Source organism: Corvus brachyrhynchos, unplaced genomic scaffold, assembly GCF_000691975.1.
Source record: "Corvus brachyrhynchos isolate BGI_N302 unplaced genomic scaffold, ASM69197v1 scaffold209, whole genome shotgun sequence".
Taxonomy (NCBI): Eukaryota; Metazoa; Chordata; class Aves; order Passeriformes; family Corvidae; genus Corvus; species Corvus brachyrhynchos.
Window position 1 is genome coordinate 2,383,912 of NW_008246056.1, and position 19,262 is coordinate 2,403,173.

General features: G+C 41.4%; 1 protein-coding gene across 1 annotated transcript in view; it reads right to left on the bottom strand.

The window, feature by feature from the left end:
- Nucleotides 1-1,400: 1,400 nt before the first annotated feature.
- The window catches only part of GYS2 (glycogen synthase 2), a 44,027-nt gene continuing 26,165 nt past the window's right edge, over nucleotides 1,401-19,262 (bottom strand). Inside the window, exons 7-16 of the mRNA XM_008642452.2 lie at nucleotides 18,877-18,997; nucleotides 16,172-16,278; nucleotides 12,534-12,593; nucleotides 11,836-11,914; nucleotides 11,198-11,311; nucleotides 8,729-8,855; nucleotides 7,350-7,445; nucleotides 5,402-5,565; nucleotides 4,153-4,233; nucleotides 1,401-2,323 (exon numbers count right to left, since the gene is read on the bottom strand). Of these exons, the coding sequence (XP_008640674.1) occupies nucleotides 2,102-2,323; nucleotides 4,153-4,233; nucleotides 5,402-5,565; nucleotides 7,350-7,445; nucleotides 8,729-8,855; nucleotides 11,198-11,311; nucleotides 11,836-11,914; nucleotides 12,534-12,593; nucleotides 16,172-16,278; nucleotides 18,877-18,997 (1,171 nt within the window). The 3' untranslated portion in view covers nucleotides 1,401-2,101. The remainder of the gene's footprint in view (nucleotides 2,324-4,152; nucleotides 4,234-5,401; nucleotides 5,566-7,349; nucleotides 7,446-8,728; nucleotides 8,856-11,197; nucleotides 11,312-11,835; nucleotides 11,915-12,533; nucleotides 12,594-16,171; nucleotides 16,279-18,876; nucleotides 18,998-19,262) is intronic.

Below are 19,262 nucleotides of genomic sequence, written 5' to 3' on the forward strand. Positions count from 1 at the left end.
CCGTTCCCCCAGTGCTATAAATTCAACAGGCAGAAGTGTTCTGCTGTAGATAAATTGCCTTGTTACTAATGGTTAATCCTGGAATCAAGGCAGAACTAACATGAGCCCAAGGCATGGGGCAGAGGTCGCTTTGGCCACTGCAGGACCTGAATCTGAGAATTCAGACTAAACCTATCTCAAAAGCTGTGCACTCTTTAACACCAGGAGGGTGCTCAAAGCATGTGAGTGTGCTGAAACACACACAGCTTTCCTGCTCTACAACAGAGCTTTGAAATACAAGCCATAAAGATGGATTTATCGATTTATTTCTTTATGAAAACATTAACTTTCAATCAATATGCCCTTTAAATATTCTTTCTTCGGGACTCTCAGCCATTACATCCTTTGACTCTGCAAGGGAACTCTGATTGAGAGCACTTTGTGGAAGAAACACAAAATGCAATTGTTCTCCCCTTAGTAAACTGTGTGAAGGAAAATATTTGCAGTATCTTTGCCTTCATCACTTTTATATGAAAAATTACTCATTGTTTTAATTACCTCTTAAATGGCTAAAGAAATAGTGACTCCTTTTAATTCCAAGTAAGATTTTACCATAAAAGCCCGGACCTGATTTCTGAGAATAGTTGTTCTTTCAAGTATCCAAATCAGCTCAAGAATGAAAGTCCAATTTTAAAACTGATTTTAAGTGGCCAAATACACAAATAGGCACATTGTCACTTTTATTCCAAATGTCCTTTACTAAGAACCATGTCATCAAGCATTGGTTAAGTGCTTGAAAGGTAGGAGCCTAACCAAAGTTGGACATCTAGGCTTCCCCTGGGATTGACAGGAAAGGTAAATACCTCCAAAGCTCACATTGTCCTACCTGCTGAAGGACAGGCTGAATAAATTCCTGGAAATGTCTTTTCTTGAACAGCATGAGAAATTTTTGATGCACAAACTTGCAAAACAAAAGATTGATCTCCTTCCTAACGTCTTCATGTCAAGATGTGCTTCTGAAGAGCCAGTTCAGGCACTCTGCATCTCTAGGAGCTGAAATACTTCTAAAAGCTTTCTGTAAGGCAAATGAAATGTTTAGTTCTTGTTGTGAGGATCAGTTATTCCTCAAGAACTTTGATGTCTCAGGTGCTTTTCAAAAGCGTGTCTGGAATTTTTTTAGCTTTATTTATTAGGATTACATCTCTTCTAGAAGAAGTGAAATAGAGCATGGACTGATAGAAATTACTGATCTTTGAATGTTATCACATTGCTCTGTGGCATTTTGTCTGCAGGGGAAGGTGCTACTCAAGGAAATTTTGTCATTCACTTTAGCCAAGTTACATTAATTTCCTCCCAAACCAGTTTGTTAACAGACTTAGAATCTACAACAAGATGAAAATAAAAGAGACATACCAGAGGAATCAGAAAATAAACGGTCTGCTGTTTATTGTGGGTCTAAATGACCTCAGAAAGATGACTTCATTTGTCTCTCAAATTCAAATGGCCACTCCATAAGACTTTATATTGTTCCACAGGAAGCATGTTTTACCACTGGATCAAGACACTTCTGTGTGCTGTAAAAAAATGTTTTAATTATGTATGCTTACAATAAACAGCATCAGGAAAAAGAAAGACCATTTTCTTTTCAGTGCATCTTTTTAAACTCTTCCAACATTTCTCCAGAGTAACACTTTTTTCCTCTAATTTTTTGAGCTCTGGTTTAAAGTTCATGTTAATTTAGGAGGGGAAAAGGGGAAATATAAATGGAGCAGGAATTCCTTTGGGATACCCAAAATGTAGCTATTCATGTAAACTATGATTAATACAGATGATTCCATAGACAAAGGTATGATCTGCAGTTTGTATAAGCTCCTGAGGGGATTGTCTCATTCTCTAGTTTTATTGAGCTTGAAAAATCTCTTCTACCTCAAAGGGACACAGAAAAATTGTCATTTTAACTACTTTCAAGGTGAAATAATATTAGGCTTTCCAGCAGTGCAGCTCAAATAACATTTGAGGTTCCTCTAATTATACCACACTGTCCTTAACACAAAGCTTGCCAAGCCTACAGGAGAAACTGTTGAGTGGAGGGGGAGACCACAGCAGGGTGAGAGCAACGAGTTCAGTTCCTGTATTCTCCGTGCTGCTTCTTTTTCCCTTGTGGCAAGGCTCCAAGGGTAAAGGGGGACTTGATGTTCTGCCTATCCCTTTCAGCTTCCTCATCCTCATCGTATCTCTCATCTTCATCTTCATCCTCAGCTTCACTGTGGTGAGGGCTGGAATGCTGGGAGGCAGAAGGCGATGGTGGCACTGATGAAGGCCTGGGGAACCTGAAGCCTTCCGTCTGGCAGAGAGAGAAGCAAGTTGAATGAATTAATTGAGTTCCTTGGTTGGTTTTATACAGCAATTTAAGGCTATCATCACTTCACAGGAAGTCAGTGGTGGGATGTAAGCTAGACCTGCCCTGCACTCTAAAATTAAGCTTCCTTCAACCCAGGTCCCCTCAGTCCTCCTCTGCCAGTAAGTACACACTTGTATGACAGAGAACTTTACCCTGTGCCATAAACACCATCCTGCCCTTCCCAGCATCGCTTTTTTGCAAAGCATGACTATCTTTACTGAGCCTTAAAACAATCAGCACAACACAAAATCCTTCTGTACTTTGTAGTCAGAATATGCCTACTGAAATTCAGGCTTCAATCTGAACATTCAAAACAATTGTCTAGTTATAATGTCAGCATCTGCAAAACCCAGCAAGGGGTTTTCGTCTGAACCTCCTGTCTCCTTATTAAAAAAAATTAGTTGCTCTTTGGAGATTTTGTTTCAAGTCACTTTGTTCTGACAGTGGGTCTGAGCAGCCTCTCTTCTCAAATTGGTGCTAATTTGGACTAGGCAAGAACTGTTTGAAGGTGTACCTTTAAAGCGACCCCTTGCAGCTGCAGCCAATGTACCATGTCTAGATGAAGGCAATACCTTGCCTTGCTTTCCCTAGAACATCCTTTCCCAGCTGCCCCTCTATCTGGTTGATGCAGAACATCTCCATGGCATTTAGCAGAAGCAAAAATTAGAAGCTGCCACTCTTCCCAGAGGAATTCAAGGGCTAGTTCCTCAGCTGGTCCAAACTGGCATAGTCCCATCCAGCTCAGTCTAAATCATCTGAAGAGCTGCTCCTCTGTCACACCTGGTATCCTTTGTGTTTGAATCTGACCCCAATAGGTTGTGGTTTAACCCCAGCCAGCAACTCAGTCCCACACGGCCTCAGCTTGCTCCCTCCTGGAGCAGTTGAGGAGAGAATCAAAGGGGGGAAAGTGAGAAAGCTCATGGGTTACATTAAGACAGTTTAGTAAGGAGAGCAAAAGCTGTGCACACAAGCAAAGCAAAACAAGGAATTCATTCCCCACTTTCCATGGGCAGGCAGGGGTTCAGCCAACCCCAGGAGTGCAGGGCCCCATCACAGGTAACAGTGACTTGAAAAGACAAACACCAGCATTACAAACATCCCCCTTTTCTCCTTTTCCCCCCAGCTTTTTATACTGAACATGATGCCATAAAGTCTGGAATGTCCCTTTGGTCAGTTGGGGTCAGCAGTCCCAGCCGTGTCCCCTCCCAACTCCCTGTGCACCCCCAGCCCCTCACTGGTGGGGTGGGAGAGGAGCAGAAAAGGCTTTGGCTCTTTGCAAGCCCTCCTCAGCAAGAACTAAACCATCCTTGTGTTATCAGCACTGCTTGTATACTGAACATGATGCCATAAAGTCTAGAATGTCCCTTTGGTCAGTTGGGGTCAGCAGTCCCAGCCGTGTCCCCTCCCAACTCCCTGTGCACCCCCAGCCCCTCACTGGTGGGGTGGGAGAGGAGCAGAAAAGGCTTTGGCTCTTTGCAAGCCCTCCTCAGCAAGAACTAAACCATCCTTGTGTTATCAGCACTGCTTTCAGCACAAATCCAAAACACAGCCCAGCTACTGTGAGGAAAATTGACTCTGTCCCAGCCCAAACCAGCACACTTCTGACTGGAGACTGGGTCTATAACTTGTTAAGCTTTTAACTGGGAGTTCCTACTCCCTTTAGTTAAACCCAAACTTGCTAACTCTCTTCTCCCTCACACTAAAAATTTCTTTCTCTCTCTTTGTAAAGCAGTTAAAATGAAGATGAACTCATCTCCAAAAGCAGACTTTACCTTTGGTGGAGCACTTGGTTCCATCTCAAATTTATCTGGGAATGCTCTGCTGAGGGCCAAGTGTCTGGCATGCATGTAATACTGCAACAAAACAGAGAAGCCATTACAAATCATAGAAATCTTGGGCAGATTAAAGCAAAGGGGGAAAAGAAACATAAAATGAGCATCTTCTAAAAGATGGTGCTGAAAAAAGTCTACACATGTTTTCAGATAAGCAGAATCCAGCTGATATCACTGCTTGTAATGAACACAGGGCTGTGAAGTGATGAGCCATTCATGACAGATTCACATCAAAGAAGTCTGGAACAGAAGCTGAATAAGGTGCCTGTAAGACGTATTAAGATGGAAACTAGGACTTGTCTTGGTCAGTGTAATTCCTACTGAGTGACAAGTATGCTTTATCCCTCAGGAAAGACCTGGGGTTTTTTTAAGCAGGAAAATTTACATGTACAATTTCCAAGTGCGCATATGTATTACACATAAGCTTTAGACTTACCCAAAGTCACTTTGGACTGCACAGAAGCATGTGTAACAGTGACAGAGAAGTAACATTTATGAGTTTACTGATGCCTGGTATTTAAGAATTTGACAAAAATATTGATAGATCCACTATATCCCTGAGTTTTCAGCACATGCACAGAAAAAATAGCTTGTTACATCCAGGTCTTATACTGTGTTGGGAACCACATAAATACTAAGGTTCTCACACAGGTATCAGAGCAGGACAAGGTCCAAAATAGTTACAAAGCTCATATATGTGCATCCACATCTTTAACCCTGTGGACTTGAGAACACTGCTTTGCTACAGTCTTCTTAGTAGGTGGTGCTGCCATGCTTTCTGTGTCAAATTAAAAGCACTATTTGCATTTAAGGCACAGAGGCAGTTTAGGAATGTTGAGGAGCCACAGGGCCCAGCGACATTTCATGAAGGACAGGCAGGATTTTTGAAAGTGTCCAGATGACTTCGGAGCACATCCTCCTTAGTGTAGGTGCTGCCAGCAACACCAGTTTTTTACATTGTGTTTAGCATCAGAAAAAGCTCGGTGTGACTGGATTCTGCTCTAACCTATTCAGTCTCTCCTTGCCACTAGAGCGTGGAAGGATTACACTGAAACGTAAAAGCTCTGCCTTTAGCTCCTTTGAGAGGGGAATTTCAGCACAGGGCCGTGTCCTTGCATTGCAGCACTGTGCTGAAGGCTGCTGCCTAGGCCCATGAGCCTGGAATTTGTAATGCTTCTATCCCACACACCCTGCCCAGGTATCTCCAGTCCAGGAGGTCCGAGAGCCGCTCGGTGCGGTTCCTCTGGATGATCCTCTGGCGCCGGTTCTGCTGGCAGAAGCCGTACAGGAACTGGGTCAGCTGGTTGCACGACTCGTCTGGCGAGCGGAACCTCCTGTCCACGATGTAGATCCCTGAGGGACACAAGAAAGGGTGAGGTGAGTGGGACTGCAGATGCGATCTGACCTCTTGCACTTCCAATCCACCTTCTGTCACGTAGCCTTACAAATACTACATGCAGTATATCCTTTTTAATGTTAAAAGGCAGCTACAACTGGAACATTTGTTACCATTCTGATGGAATGGAGAGATGCAGAGCAATATGCATTTTTTTTTAACTTTAATTTTCTTTACTTTTTAGGCTGAAATTCAGCAAATTCTTCAAAACTCAGAGGCTTTGTTGTTGCTGTGTAAGTATGTCCAAAAGGGTTCGAGTTTCTGGATGAAGACGCATCATTTTTATCTCCCAAAATTTTTAAAATACTGACCTCTTAAAGAAATCATAACCTAGTGCTTTCCTAGCTTCACAAGTGTGGATGGCCAGAATCAGGCTGTAGGAGAGAGGCTCTGTTTTCTGTAGAAACATAAGTGTTTCCATAGAGACAGCTAACTCACATGCATCACTTGACAGACAATTCTGGGAGAGAGAGGGCAGAGGTAACCTTTGCCTCTATGTAGTTTGTTGAGATTAATCCTTTATTTTTGCCACCTTCCTTACACCAGGGTGTTGGGAGAAAGAGGGTACCAGACCTTGCAGCTCTCTTAATGGACATGACAGATGTAAAACTACCTTAATGAAGTGCCTGGTGCCAGCACAGTAATTTATGTCAACTCACATCTATGTTTTGGCAGAGAAGAGCAAGTGACCTGTGCTCTGTGTCTCTGAGGGTCTCAAAGATATGTCCACCCAGGCAGGTGTATCTATATATTGTACCTGGCTCTGCCCCTTGCCCCTAGGTCAGGCAAAGCTGGCACCAATGTGGGGTTGTCACTGCCTGACTGTGAAAACAAGCCAAGATGCTTGGAAAGAGGCCCTATTTTGGGAATATATTCAATACTCATGGAATCACAGAATTACAGAATGGTTCGGGTTGGAAGGGACCTTTAAGATCATCCAGTTCCAAGCCTCTGCCATGAGCAGGGACACCTGTCCCAGGTTGCTCAGAGCCCTGTCTAGCCTGGCCTTGGACACTTCCAGGGATGGGGCATCCAGTTAGCCCTGGCTAAGTAAGGAGGAAAGGACAGGGAGGGCCGTGCCTTGCTCTGTCCCTCGGGGAGGCTGTGGCTTTAGTGACAACAGCACCAGTTGGAAAACAAGGACAATCAGGCCAAAATGAAGCATCTGCTGAGGCAGAATTGTCCTGACATACCAGGCATTGGCTTCCTTCCTCCTCACCACACTCCAGTCATGAACCATTTGTAAATCTTCCCAAGCAGATCATTATTTGAAGTAGATTCCTTGTATTTCCACAGCTCTCTTTTTTTTTTTAGTGTACATGATAATTTACTGTTTGTTTGGTGAGGGACATGTTTCACTGGTCTCAAAGTCCCAGACTAGCCCAAGAGAAGCAGACTTTCCCTGCTTCCTTGGAAGGCTCAGAGTGTTATAGTGCAGAGGCACTAAAGGGATGTGCTGGAAGACTCTAGATGGGTATGAGCACTGATGGGTTTTGGAAGGATACAGCAGACAAAAAATTAAAGGGAGGCAAAAGATAAATAACCTGGAAAGGGTTTGGATAAATATGACAGCTGAAATTACTTGTCCGACTTAACACGATATTCAGAGCCCTGAATATATTCCCCCAATGAATTCCCTTGTCCTAGAGAAACACCAAATTGAGGAGTAACAGCATGGTTGCTGTGCTTTTTGCTTTCCTAACTCAGAGGTGATATTTGGATATGCTGTTAAAGTTTTTACCATAGGCTGCTGGGTCAGCAACATGTTCCTGCATGAAACAGCCAAATCCAGAGAGGTTTGTGGTTACACTGGGAATGCCCATCACAGTACACTCAGCTGCAGAAAGAAACAGGCAAAAAGGATTTCAGGGCAATATACCTGCAATGGTTTCACTTGAGAAAGAAAAAGAAAAAGAAACAGGCAGACAGAAGGTCCCATAACACTAGAGCTGCACTAAAAATATCAGTGAAAACTATGATAATGTTTTGTTGTGGATTCTGAGAGAAAAAAAAACATAAAAAGAAATTTTAAACACGAAATTCACACTGTGTTTGCAAACATATCTTTGAGTTTCAACGCAGACAAACTGAAAAGTTTCTGGGACTGCAGTTTTGAAACAGAAAACCCCAATATATGGTCAGGGCTATTTGGATTTTAAATTGGAGCCTGATGTACACCTATGTTAATTAGTTGTTCACAACTATTTGCAAAGCTGAATCTCTTAGGAGCAGGAGCGTATCAAACTTTGGATTTTGATATTCATGGTTTGCAAACAGGTCTCTATAGCAAGAAAAAAAGAAAAAAGCCCACCCCAAAACAACAAACCCCATCATTAATTCAGGACTGCATTCACAGTGGATATGGAACTAATTTTATAAAATCAGAAAATGTATGCATTTTTTGTAGTTTTTTTCTGTCACAGTCATGAGTAAGGATAACTGCTTATCCTCCTTAAAGAGGTTTTGCCAAGGAGCCTAAGCCTAACCTAAACCAGCATGCAGACTCTAGTCTTAGAAATGTGCAAAGCCATCTACATAGCCTTCATTCATGGGACAATAAAACTGGTGTCTACAAACTAATTATAAATCTACCTTTAAAAAGCACACTTTGTTTCTGGGAGACTGAAATGGGTAGTGACAGAATATTTGAAGGCAGAATCTATATGCTCTCTGCATATTTAGAAATTTCCAGTTAATTCAATGGGATTCACTACCAACACATGTATTTCTGCTAAATAACTTAGCTATGGTAGTACATAATTCTCTCAAACTTGTTATCTTGAATTAAATCCACTGAACTATGTCAGCTGGTAGCATCAGATTTCTTGCCCTGCTTTTTTTAATATGCACATTCCTGCACACCTTCTTTTAAAATCCTTGAACCAAGTCAAGAATTAAGTTTTAAAAATTAGTTTTTGTTCTAAAGCCATAGAAAACCAAAAGATTACACATTAGTATGGGAAAGAGTCCAGTGCAGGGACAATTTTGCCAGCAGTAAGACCTTTGCATGGCAGAGTAAACAGGGCCTAAAGAGTTTTTTTAGCACTCCAGAAGGAACTGGATGCATCAACAGAATGGGTGTTCATCTTTCCACACTAGTTAAGGGTACAGAATTCCTACCTGGAGTGTAGCCCCAGGGCTCATAGTAAGATGGGAATACACCAAGGTGGCAGCCTCTAACAAACTCCTCATAGTCCAAGGGCAGCAAGGGGCTTGTTGAAGAAAGAAACTCTGGATGTAAGATCACCTGGATATTCAAAACTTATGTTAGAGGTGAAAGAAAACCATCATTGATACATTTTAATTATGAATAAGCTTAGGCAACTTATTCACCCTGGTCTTTTTCTAAGTATCTGGACAACACCTCCTTTGACCATCCATCTGTTATCCAACCCACTTCCCACACTGAAGTGCATCCTGCCTCTGTGAATTGTTTTCCTGGAAATAGAACTGATAATGAACCCATTTTGTTTCTGGACAGGTATTCAGCTTTACCCTTCTTCATCAAGGAGGCCCATGTGCACTGAGAATTAGGTCTAAGGCTGTGGAATTTAGCAAGATTTGGTCTGGTGTACAAAGGTACAGAGGATTTACAGGGACTGGAGTGACAGGACAAGGGGGAATGGCTTCACACTGACAGAGAGTGGATTTAGATGGGATATGAGGAAGAAATGGTTCCCTGTGAGGGTGGGGAGGCCCTGGCACAGGCTGCCCAGAGAAGCTGTGGCTGCCCCATCCCTGGCAGTGTCCAAGGCCAGGCTGGATGGGGCTCTGAGCAAGCTGGGATAGTGGAAGGTGTCCCTGCCCATGGAATGAGATGATCTCTAAGGTCCCTTCCAACTCAAGCCATTCTATGATTTTATTGGGATGTCTCAGTAGGAGGAGGCCTCAGGCAGACACAGCACTTCTGAGCTTCACAGCATTCCGTGAAATAATAAAGGAATGTTCACCCTACTCAACAGACCTCCCAAGAACAGAGGGAATATTGAAACCAGACACATTACAGCCCTGTCACCACAAATCTGTGCCTAGGCCAACTAATCTTGCTGAAAGACAGCTCTCAGGACTGAAGTTAATTTATCTGCACGACTCTGCAGGGCTTGGGGTCACTGCCTCATATCCACTGCTTAGTTGAGAAGTGCCTTGTACGTGGTGCCCAGTCAGCTTCAGGAGGAAGAAATGTGAGGGAATGGTTTAAACTGCTCTGGGTTTATTTCCCCGCATGAACATACCACAGCCATTATTCCATGCCCAGGATATGCTTTTATCCCTTCTTAATAAGATTGTCATGCTACTCACTTGAGTAAATAAGTGAATGTACTCAACCAGTAAATGTAAACTCATTTTGCAAGCTTAGTTGATCCCAGTGATTCCACTGGCATTGCTGAGGGTATTTTTCACAAGCCAGCTGTGTCTGCCTGGATATGTCATACCTCTGTCAAAATTACTTTCAATTTGAAGTTTACTGATTTTCTTTAATGATATTCAGCCCATTAAGTATTAAGCCTGCTGATGTAGGAGGCAATTTTTCAGTGGCAATAATAGTTCTTTATAAACTTGACATCTGCTGAGAAGCAGGAGATGTTTGCTGTGTTATACCCTATCTGCTCTCTAATACCTTCAAGCAGTTAATTCTGAGGCATTTTTTACTACTTTTGTACACAGTGCATCCTTCCCCCCTACTTTTGTCACATCTATTGTATTATTACCATGTTATGATCCCAGAATTCATTGGAGTTAATGTTCATATGTTAAGCCAGGAAGAAGTAACTAAGAAGTGTAAGAAAAGATTTGCTGAGGTATAGCCATGGATTTAAAAAGAAACTGAGGATAAGTGACATGCCATTGCTAGAGATACCTTGGATCTGTCTTTAAAGAAAAGGGTTGGAAGAGGAAGAATCTGCAACTTTATGTTCTACTTTGACTAGATAGATGTTGAGATAGTCATAGTTAGAATGTCAGAGATTGCCAGAAAAAAACCCAACTTTGGCAGACCTGTGAAAGCAGGAGCTGATAATGTCTGTGGTTTGACAAGGTAAACATGGAAATAAAGAAAGGATTTATTTGCATAAATTTAGTTTCAACAGGTGATGCAAACAGGAGCATGACATGAACAGGAATTCTTTCTGCTCAGAAAGAGCTCTGGTTACCTTCTACAGCAAGTGCTGACTATCAGGGTGCTGCTCTTAACAGATGAATCAATACTCCAGAAATATCTGTGCTCAAACCTTGGACCTCCAGTTTTAAGCAAGTGAATCTATGACAGAATTTTACATCTGGGTGCAAATGACCCATGGCACTTTTTTGATTTCAGGAGTAGCAGCTCCTCATTCAGTGCAGGAGGCAGAAATGAAAACAATTCCCTAACATCAGATTTCTTGCTTGAAATTAACTTGGCTAAACAGCACCTGAGGATCTTTGTGCAGTGACAAGTTGTTATTCCTGGAAAGGGAAGGAGGAAGAGAGAAGTAGTACTCTAGGAGTATACCACCTATCAGGGATTTATTTCATGCCCCACACTAACGATCCAGACTGAGAATGTTTAAAGAAATCCCACTTTGTATCTGAAATGAGAAGGCCACAACGCACCTTCACGCGGTCTGTGCGGTTGTTGAACAGGCCAATGCGCCGGATGGTGTTGAGGATTGGGTCATTGCTGTCATCAATCATGTTGTGGGTGGTCACTGGAGGCAGAGAGTGTCTCTGAACATAGAAAAGGCAATCCATAAGTCAGGCAAACTCTTGGCAAACAGTCCTGTTGCCATTTCCTAAGGCTATTGGAAGACAGTGGCAGATTTTGTCATTGATGTGAATAGGTTTAGTTTACCTCAAAATAAATGAATTTGTACTAACTTTTAGAAGGGCCCACCATTTAATTTTGAAGACTTTTAGTCAATGTTGTATCTTCTTAGAATTTGATTTTACATATTTAATAAAATTGGAAGAATCCAGGCTTCAGGAACAACTCCAAGTTCACACTTAGTGCAGAACAAAAGAATTAGGAATGCATGTAACTGAAGGAATATCCATGGACTCCCTAAAACATTAGTTTGGGTCATACTCATTAAAAACAATCAGAGCTGATTTTAAATGTTATTGATGAGAAGTATACTTACTGAAAACTTCTTCCCAAAGCACACATATCGCTGTATGTCATACACAATCCTTTTAGGTCATCACTTTTATTATTTAGATTAGATGTTCATATAAATAACACATTTTCTGACCTGAGTTGAAAAGATGGCTCTTTTCATAATGGTTATGTCATCTCGGTCAAGAATCTTGTTCAAGTCTGGGATTTCTCCTCTGCAAAGGAAACACACAATCTATTTTACCAAATGACTCATTATCCTTTTCGTAAAGAAAATGAAGAAATAGCCAACAAGGTGTGAAGTTTGCTGATATCAGCATGAACCTTCCCTTTGTTTTCATGGCCCTTCTACATTCCCTATATTGTGCTCTCCCATATACTTGCTGACCTGCCAATTAGCTTCCAAAAAAAAAGCTAAAGGATTGGTTTCTTCTGGTTTTTGGACACAGCTTGTTTTTACTGTGCTTTGGGTCATGCACTTCCAACTGTCTTTTGAAATGATATGACTGAATCATTAACACATATTACTTGGTTTCTGGTGCTTTTTTAAGCTGAAGTAGCTCATTCTTGACAGTGGCTAAGCCTTTGTGTTACTTAGACATCCCTTGTGTCTCTTATGACTCTTTCCACTACAGGCTGCTAGTACCTTTAATTTTTTTCTCTGTGATTTGCCCATTAAACAAGTATCTTGTTTATAGTCCCATATCTTCCTCCCATGCCCTTCTGTGGATGTCAAAATTCCTTACACAAAGAGCAGAAGCACAGAAACAGCACAGGTAAAGCCACCTGAACATGTGGCTCTGCAAGGCAGAGCAAAGCAACCTCTTCACTCACTTCAGCAGGGCATTGTAGAGTTTCCTTCCAAACTTTTCTTTCACAGATTGTGCAGTGTCCCTAGGAAGATAAATAAATATTCGTATAAAACAGGAGAATACAGGACAAAGAAAATAGGATGCAGAGGCAGACAGAGGTCAGCATCACATCAGCCAGGAGCTGTGCTGATGGATTCCAGAGGAGCTGAGGATTTGACCTGCATCTACAGATGAGTGCACTGGGAACGTCAGGGGCAAGCTTCACTAGGGATTCCTTCTAACCCTCTGCTCTGACCAGTAGGCCACATATCAGCTGTGAAAAAGTGAGCATATGTATGACCCTAGGTACTAAAACATGATCATTAATAATGGACAGAGAGACCTCCAGCTTCACTTGACCTAAAAGAGAGATGCAGGATATAAGAATTAAACAAATAAGAATTGTCAAGGCAAGCTTCCCCCTTCACTTTCTGCCCTATTTCCCAACCCAAAAACTTTTGGAAACAATTGTTAGACTGAAATTTTAATTTGTTTGCAAAACAAAAAACTTCCTGAAAAGTTCAGACCAAGTTTTAAGCTATCAGTGAGGCATGTGTCAGACAAATGTTATACTTCAGCTAAGGAAGAACTCCAGTGAACCACTGTTCTACATGCAAGGAGTCATTTTTATTATTCTGCCCCCGGCTGAAAGTTCTGTTGTCAAAACAGCAAATGCACTCCAAAGTTGAGTAAATCCACTGTGAGTAAAGCTTCACTTCATGGAACTTTTCCTGCCTTTCTGATTTCCAATTATACTTTGGGCTAAGGCAAAACTTCTGAAGTGAAATCCTAAACTTTACCAAGCTGGGAATCCACACACCTGGTTTTAGGTACTCCCTCCCAACTCACACAGACACAAAAGTGGATGAATGAATTTTGGGTGAGTTGTAAACCATCTAAATGTCAAACCACACTGACCCAAACCCCAGAAGGATAGTTCCCACATGACTGTATTTTCATAGACTGCCATGCACAATATCTATAATTTAACCCAGATGGGATAGACTGCTTTTTCAGAAGCAGAGGAAAAGAAGGATTTTACATCCTGAGTCAGCCATCACCTATTAATTTGTAAGTGCTACATTCCTTTATAAGCGCCAGCCTCTTCTTGTCTTTAATTTCTGTGGCATCCTGAAAATCACCTGATATTATTATGTAATGCTACTAGCAGGTGGGCTTATCCTGGAGTTCAGATTATGACCATGATAATGCTGCATGCAGTGATGCAGAGAGTCTTTTGCTTTTCACAGAGAAGAGCAGATGGAAGCAGCATTTTTTGCGTGATTTCACATTTTTAGTTTTAAATTTACTGTTATTATTGTGCCTGCATTACTAAGCACCTGTCTTAGGTGACAATGTGAGATGTAACCAGAAGTATGTATTCTATCACCATCTGTTAGGACCAGGTGGGGCAGGGTTCCTTATCTCTTCCAGGACACATCCCTGATAACTACCTCTGGGGGGGCTATCTTTCTGCTAGTGGGCCATCCAGCCTCACTGTGTGACTCATATAATTACATCATCCCATTGTGGGAGGCTCCACCCAGGGGGAGGAACCAAGCATCCCTACCTGGATATAGTCTGAGGTTTGGAACACCACAGGCAGCCCTTTCCTGCTGGATTCCCAGAGGACAAGAGCTACATAACCACCCCTGGACCTTCAGAGGAAGACCAGACCCTTCTACAGGACCACCACTTCAGCAGAACAACATCTATCATCCCAAGAGGACTGCAGCCACCCCTTAATCAGACTGCAGCCACCACCCTGCCCAGCAGGGTGTCAGGTCATATCCTGACTCTGGCAGTGTTTTTGTACTACTGCACTTATTTTTAATTTTCCTATTAAATTGTAGTTCTGATCTCGAGTCTCTCACTGGTTTGCTTTCAAACTAGTACAGTTCCAGAGAAATAATCATGCACTAGAGACACAATCTGGAATATTTCATATTTCATGTAATCTAAACCTTCCTTACATCCATATATTGTTTATTTCATTTGTACCTGTAGTATTCTATTCAAAGATGACATCCCTTATATCAAACACAAAGCAGAGGCCAAAAGCATTTCAGAGAATTATTCCTGTGACTCATCACACTTCCAGAATGGGACAGGATAAAACATCATTTGGACTGAACCATACTGTCCACTGGCAGTGAAGGCAGCAGCTCAGACACATTATTTTTAGGAAGCCAGAGATGGACAATTAATTCCAGTCTCGACTGGAATTATTTGTGGTTAATTAATTAAAAATTAATAAATTAAGCTGTTGTGGTACCGGCTTCCAGAGTGGCAGCCAGGCAGAATGTTTCCCGTAAATCCCAAGAAGGTGCTAAATTATCCAGAGATAATTCAGACAGCAGAGAGATTTCTCATATCTATTCCAGACTTGGCAAAAGCTACATGATTTTAGTGACCCTTATTAAATTATTTCTGTCACTGGTTTTGTAGAAGTTTAATATCCATTAGTCAAGGACTTCAATATCCCTTAGTCAATTACTTCAGCTTGATTACTGATGTCCAGAAAACTGAGTCAGAGATCGTCTGCTGGAGGCATTAATGAGATGACACAAAAAATTTTATCTCTCTCTTACACCAGTGCCTTTCATCTACAGATCTCTAAATGGGTTAGACTTCTATCCTTTCACAAATATAGAACTGGCATCACAGAGAGGTTAAACACAGTGAGAGATGGGCATAAAAGCAGCAGCTAGGTCCTGTGGGGTTTCGTCCCTCAGTTTTAACACCAGTTTCCTTACTTCTGCGCAGAGTTTAACCACTGTAGCCACCTGATAAAGTGCACACTTCCATTTCCCTGCTTAGAGAATTAATCTGTAAATATATTGTGTGGACTGGCATTTTTCACTTTTTAAAACAAAATTCCTCCTTGATAACCCACCACTGATTTTCTCCATGAATTTGAAGTTTCAGTTTTGCCGCGTCACTTAGTTCAGAACCCCCTCACAATAGACTTCTTCTCCTATACAGGATCACACAGGAGTTAAAGTGATGGTTAATTCTGCTCCTGCTTTGCTTTTTTGTTTGGAACATTGCAAAGTAGCAAGGGCTGTGACAATCTTCCCTTTACAGCTGTAAGTTTCACTGCTTGGTTATGGCCACTGCTTGTTGCAGTCCGTAGAGAAAATTACAGACAATTGTTATCAACTGCTGTTCTGCTGGACCACAGAGAGCAATTTCCATATTTCTAAATAAAAGAGGATGTGCAATTAATTTCTTTTTCCCACAGAGTAGCTCACTGTGATAAATGAGCAGTTTGTCTTTATTTTGTGGGAGCTCTATGGCACATCCAGAAACAGCCAGAAGACATCCAGAACAGTGGATTTTCAAGAACATTTGACTTTGTTACTGCAAAACAAGTACTGCTTGCTAATAGAATGGCAAGGCAAGTTAACTAAAAATAACTTTGGACAAAAAAAACCCCAAAAAACTAAAAGGAGAAATATTTGACCTTATTTATCTTTCCCATCTCTTTCATCCCTGAAATGCATTCTAGTTACCCACAATCCTCAGTTTTAGCAGAGCAAAAAGAAGGAGCATTATTCCCCAGCTGAGACTTTTGCAAGTATCCACAACAGATTGTACCAGGGTGGGAATGGCAATTACCAGAGCTGCTTCCGGACTGCTTGTCCCTTCAGGGTTTCCACATTGAAATTGTTGGTCTTTGCTGGCATGATGAAGAACACAACAACTGTAACATCAGTCTTGTGAACCTACGTGACAAGAAACGGAGAGGAATTAAAAAAAAAAAAAATCTCACACAGTGTATCACAGCCAACTTTAAGAATTAGTCACAGGAAACACCAAATACACTTTAGTTTTCCAGGCAGGCTCTGATCTAGTAGCTCTTGCTACAAATGAAGTTTTGTCAAATCAGAGATCAAGACAAAGATGTCCCCCACTTTCAGTTTGGGCAATCAGATCTTCCTGAGCTCTCATGGTTTAGAGAACATGGCTTTGGATGTGCACTTAAACTGCAAAAAAATTCAAATCCTACACGCTTTCTCACCCAACACAAACTGCACTGGCAGGAGTGAGTGATTGGTTTACTAGCTGAGGTATGCCTAGGCATGAGATGAGGGATTCCCTACAGCAGCAGGTGTATGGGCAGGAAAAGAGTAACCATTTTCTACCTGAACCCCTGGCTAAGAACTGCCAGACAACAAAAAGCCACAAGTAACTTCTTGTTCCTCTCTCCCATCCAGCTGCTTCAAAGGCAGAAAGCACTTGCTGTAAATTCTGACCCTTTATTTCCAGATGGTTTCACTTGCTAGTTTCTCCTGTGCACGAACAAGGTTCAAAATACCAGGTCCATTCCTTGCTGCACAGATGAGGTTTTACTCCTGTCAGCAACTGTTTAAAGAACAGCTAAGGGTGAACTCTGTTCAGAGCTGTAAAAATTCAATCACTTTGAATTGCCTCCATTTCAAATTTTAGACACATGAACATGCTGTTAGTGTGCCTTCTCTCAGACTGAAATAGAGGGAAATGTACATTATAAAATAACCTATGGGAGTCATCTATCATGTTAATATTAATTAATGTTCTTCCCTTCCCTCTCTTCAAAGCAGGTTCCAAGTCCATCATGCCACGATCCCAGTGCTCATTAACAATTTCTCCCAACATTCCTATTTTATTTCCAAAATTTTAGTGAGGTTTTCAAGCAGCAAAGGAAAAAATCTCTATAAAATGAAATAATTCCATGCAACAATGTATATTTTTTCGGTTCAGGCCCACCACTGGGACTTGTTTAGAAAGCACCATCATTTCCAGATTTTTAAGTAGTACAGGTAGTCTGCTATTCCCAATGGAGTTACTTCTTGAAATAATTACAGAATAAGTGTTTGAACAGCTAATCAGATGCTGGCATCCACATTAGAAGAATAATGCAATAAATCCAGGCTACTCAGCTTATGGGAGAAGCAACAGTACACTGTTCTACAGAGCTTGGGAAAACTAGCCCCAGTTGCCTTTAATTTCCACCAGCTTTGCTTGCCATGGATGTCATCAGCAAGAATTTCTTCAGAGAAAGGTTGATCAGGGAGTGGAAGGGGCTGCCCACGGAGGTGGTGGAGTCACTGTCCCTGGAAGTGTTCAATAAACAGCTGGACATGGCTCTTAGTGCCATGGTCTAATACACAAGGTGGTGTTTGGACAAAGGTTGGACTCAGTGACCTTGGAGGTCTTTTCCGACCTTAAGGATTTTGTGATTCTATGATTTAAATCATTAACTGCAACAAGAGATTGCTGCAATATTGCTCAGCCGATTCTTTCCCTCTTATCACACAAGACCTTCCATGTTATCAGCATTCACAGATAACAGCCATGTAAACGCCACTAACACTGCCCAGCACTGCCAAACAACCGACTTCTGTTGTGGAAGAAATACTTCAGTTCTGTGAATGAAGGGATTAAGAATTTCCAGAAAACCCAGAGGCTCTAATGGTGTATTAATAGAAGGTGGTGGTAGAACAAGTGTACTCAGGGCTTTGAACATTAGTGATTCTTTTATCCCTGCTGGCAGTGCAGTACCAAAATTTTTATCCAGATTTTCCATATCATTCAGCTGATAAGAGTACAAAAGACAGAGTCTGGGATGACAGCTAATTGACCCTTGCCAGATGACTGAAAACCAATTAGCGTTTTTTCTGGGTTTTATTTTCAATATACCAGTCTTTGGGACACGTCTGGAGACATTTTCAATGCCCTCACTGTAGGTGGTAAGGGCTCTGCTCTGTGATATAACAAGGCCTTGCTCTTATCTGCGTTGAAGTACGGCATAAAGGCATTTAGAAACATTGCACTCATTTTGTAGCTGAGGAAACGGGACCATGGAGAACTGCATGGCTTCCCACTGCTTTACACCAGGCCACTGTCACTGTGAATCTTAATACAAGATTCCCATCCAATGGGGCAGAAGTACTCAGAGATTTAAAAGATCATGACCAAGTCCTAATGAATTAAGCAATTTGCTTAAAAGGATGTTTTCAAAATGCAGCATTAAAGGCTTACTTTTATTTCCATTATTATATGTAAGCCATCAGGGCAAACTCTAGAATACTATTTTCATTACTTCTCTCTAAAAACCAGGGAGGTAACCATGGATTAACTTCTTGAACTATTTTTAAATTGTCTGAAATCATGATATATTCTGATGGTTCAGGGAGAGAGCTCTATGAAAACTGTGAATATCCCATAATTACTTTCCTATAAACCAGAGTATTGAAAGGGAATTTTTGCAGGTGACTTCCACAGTATGGTAAATTTGAGCATAAGCTCTATGCTTTCAACAGCTGTGTAAGCTTTCTTACCCTCAGCAAAAAGTTTAATCTTGATAAGGCTTCTAGAAACATATCAGCTCCTTTGTTGGAAAACTCATATCTCCCAGCAATGAAGAAAAACAAGGTTTTGTCAAGATTGAAGTCGAGGTGGCTGAAAGCAAGAAAACAGACAAGAACAAAGTATGTCTCAAGATATAATCAAACAAAACACACAACAGCTTTCTGCTCTGGAGGAACTTACTATCTCAAGAGGAAAATGAAAGTGAGGCTTTTCTGCCATGCTTTAAATTGACTATCTTAATCTGACAAACTGCATCTTGGGTAAATAACAAACAGATCAAGATCTGTTATCTGATATCATAATCTGTTAAGCAGAGTTAGATCTGGTGTCTAAAATTCCCTTAGCTTCTGACTGA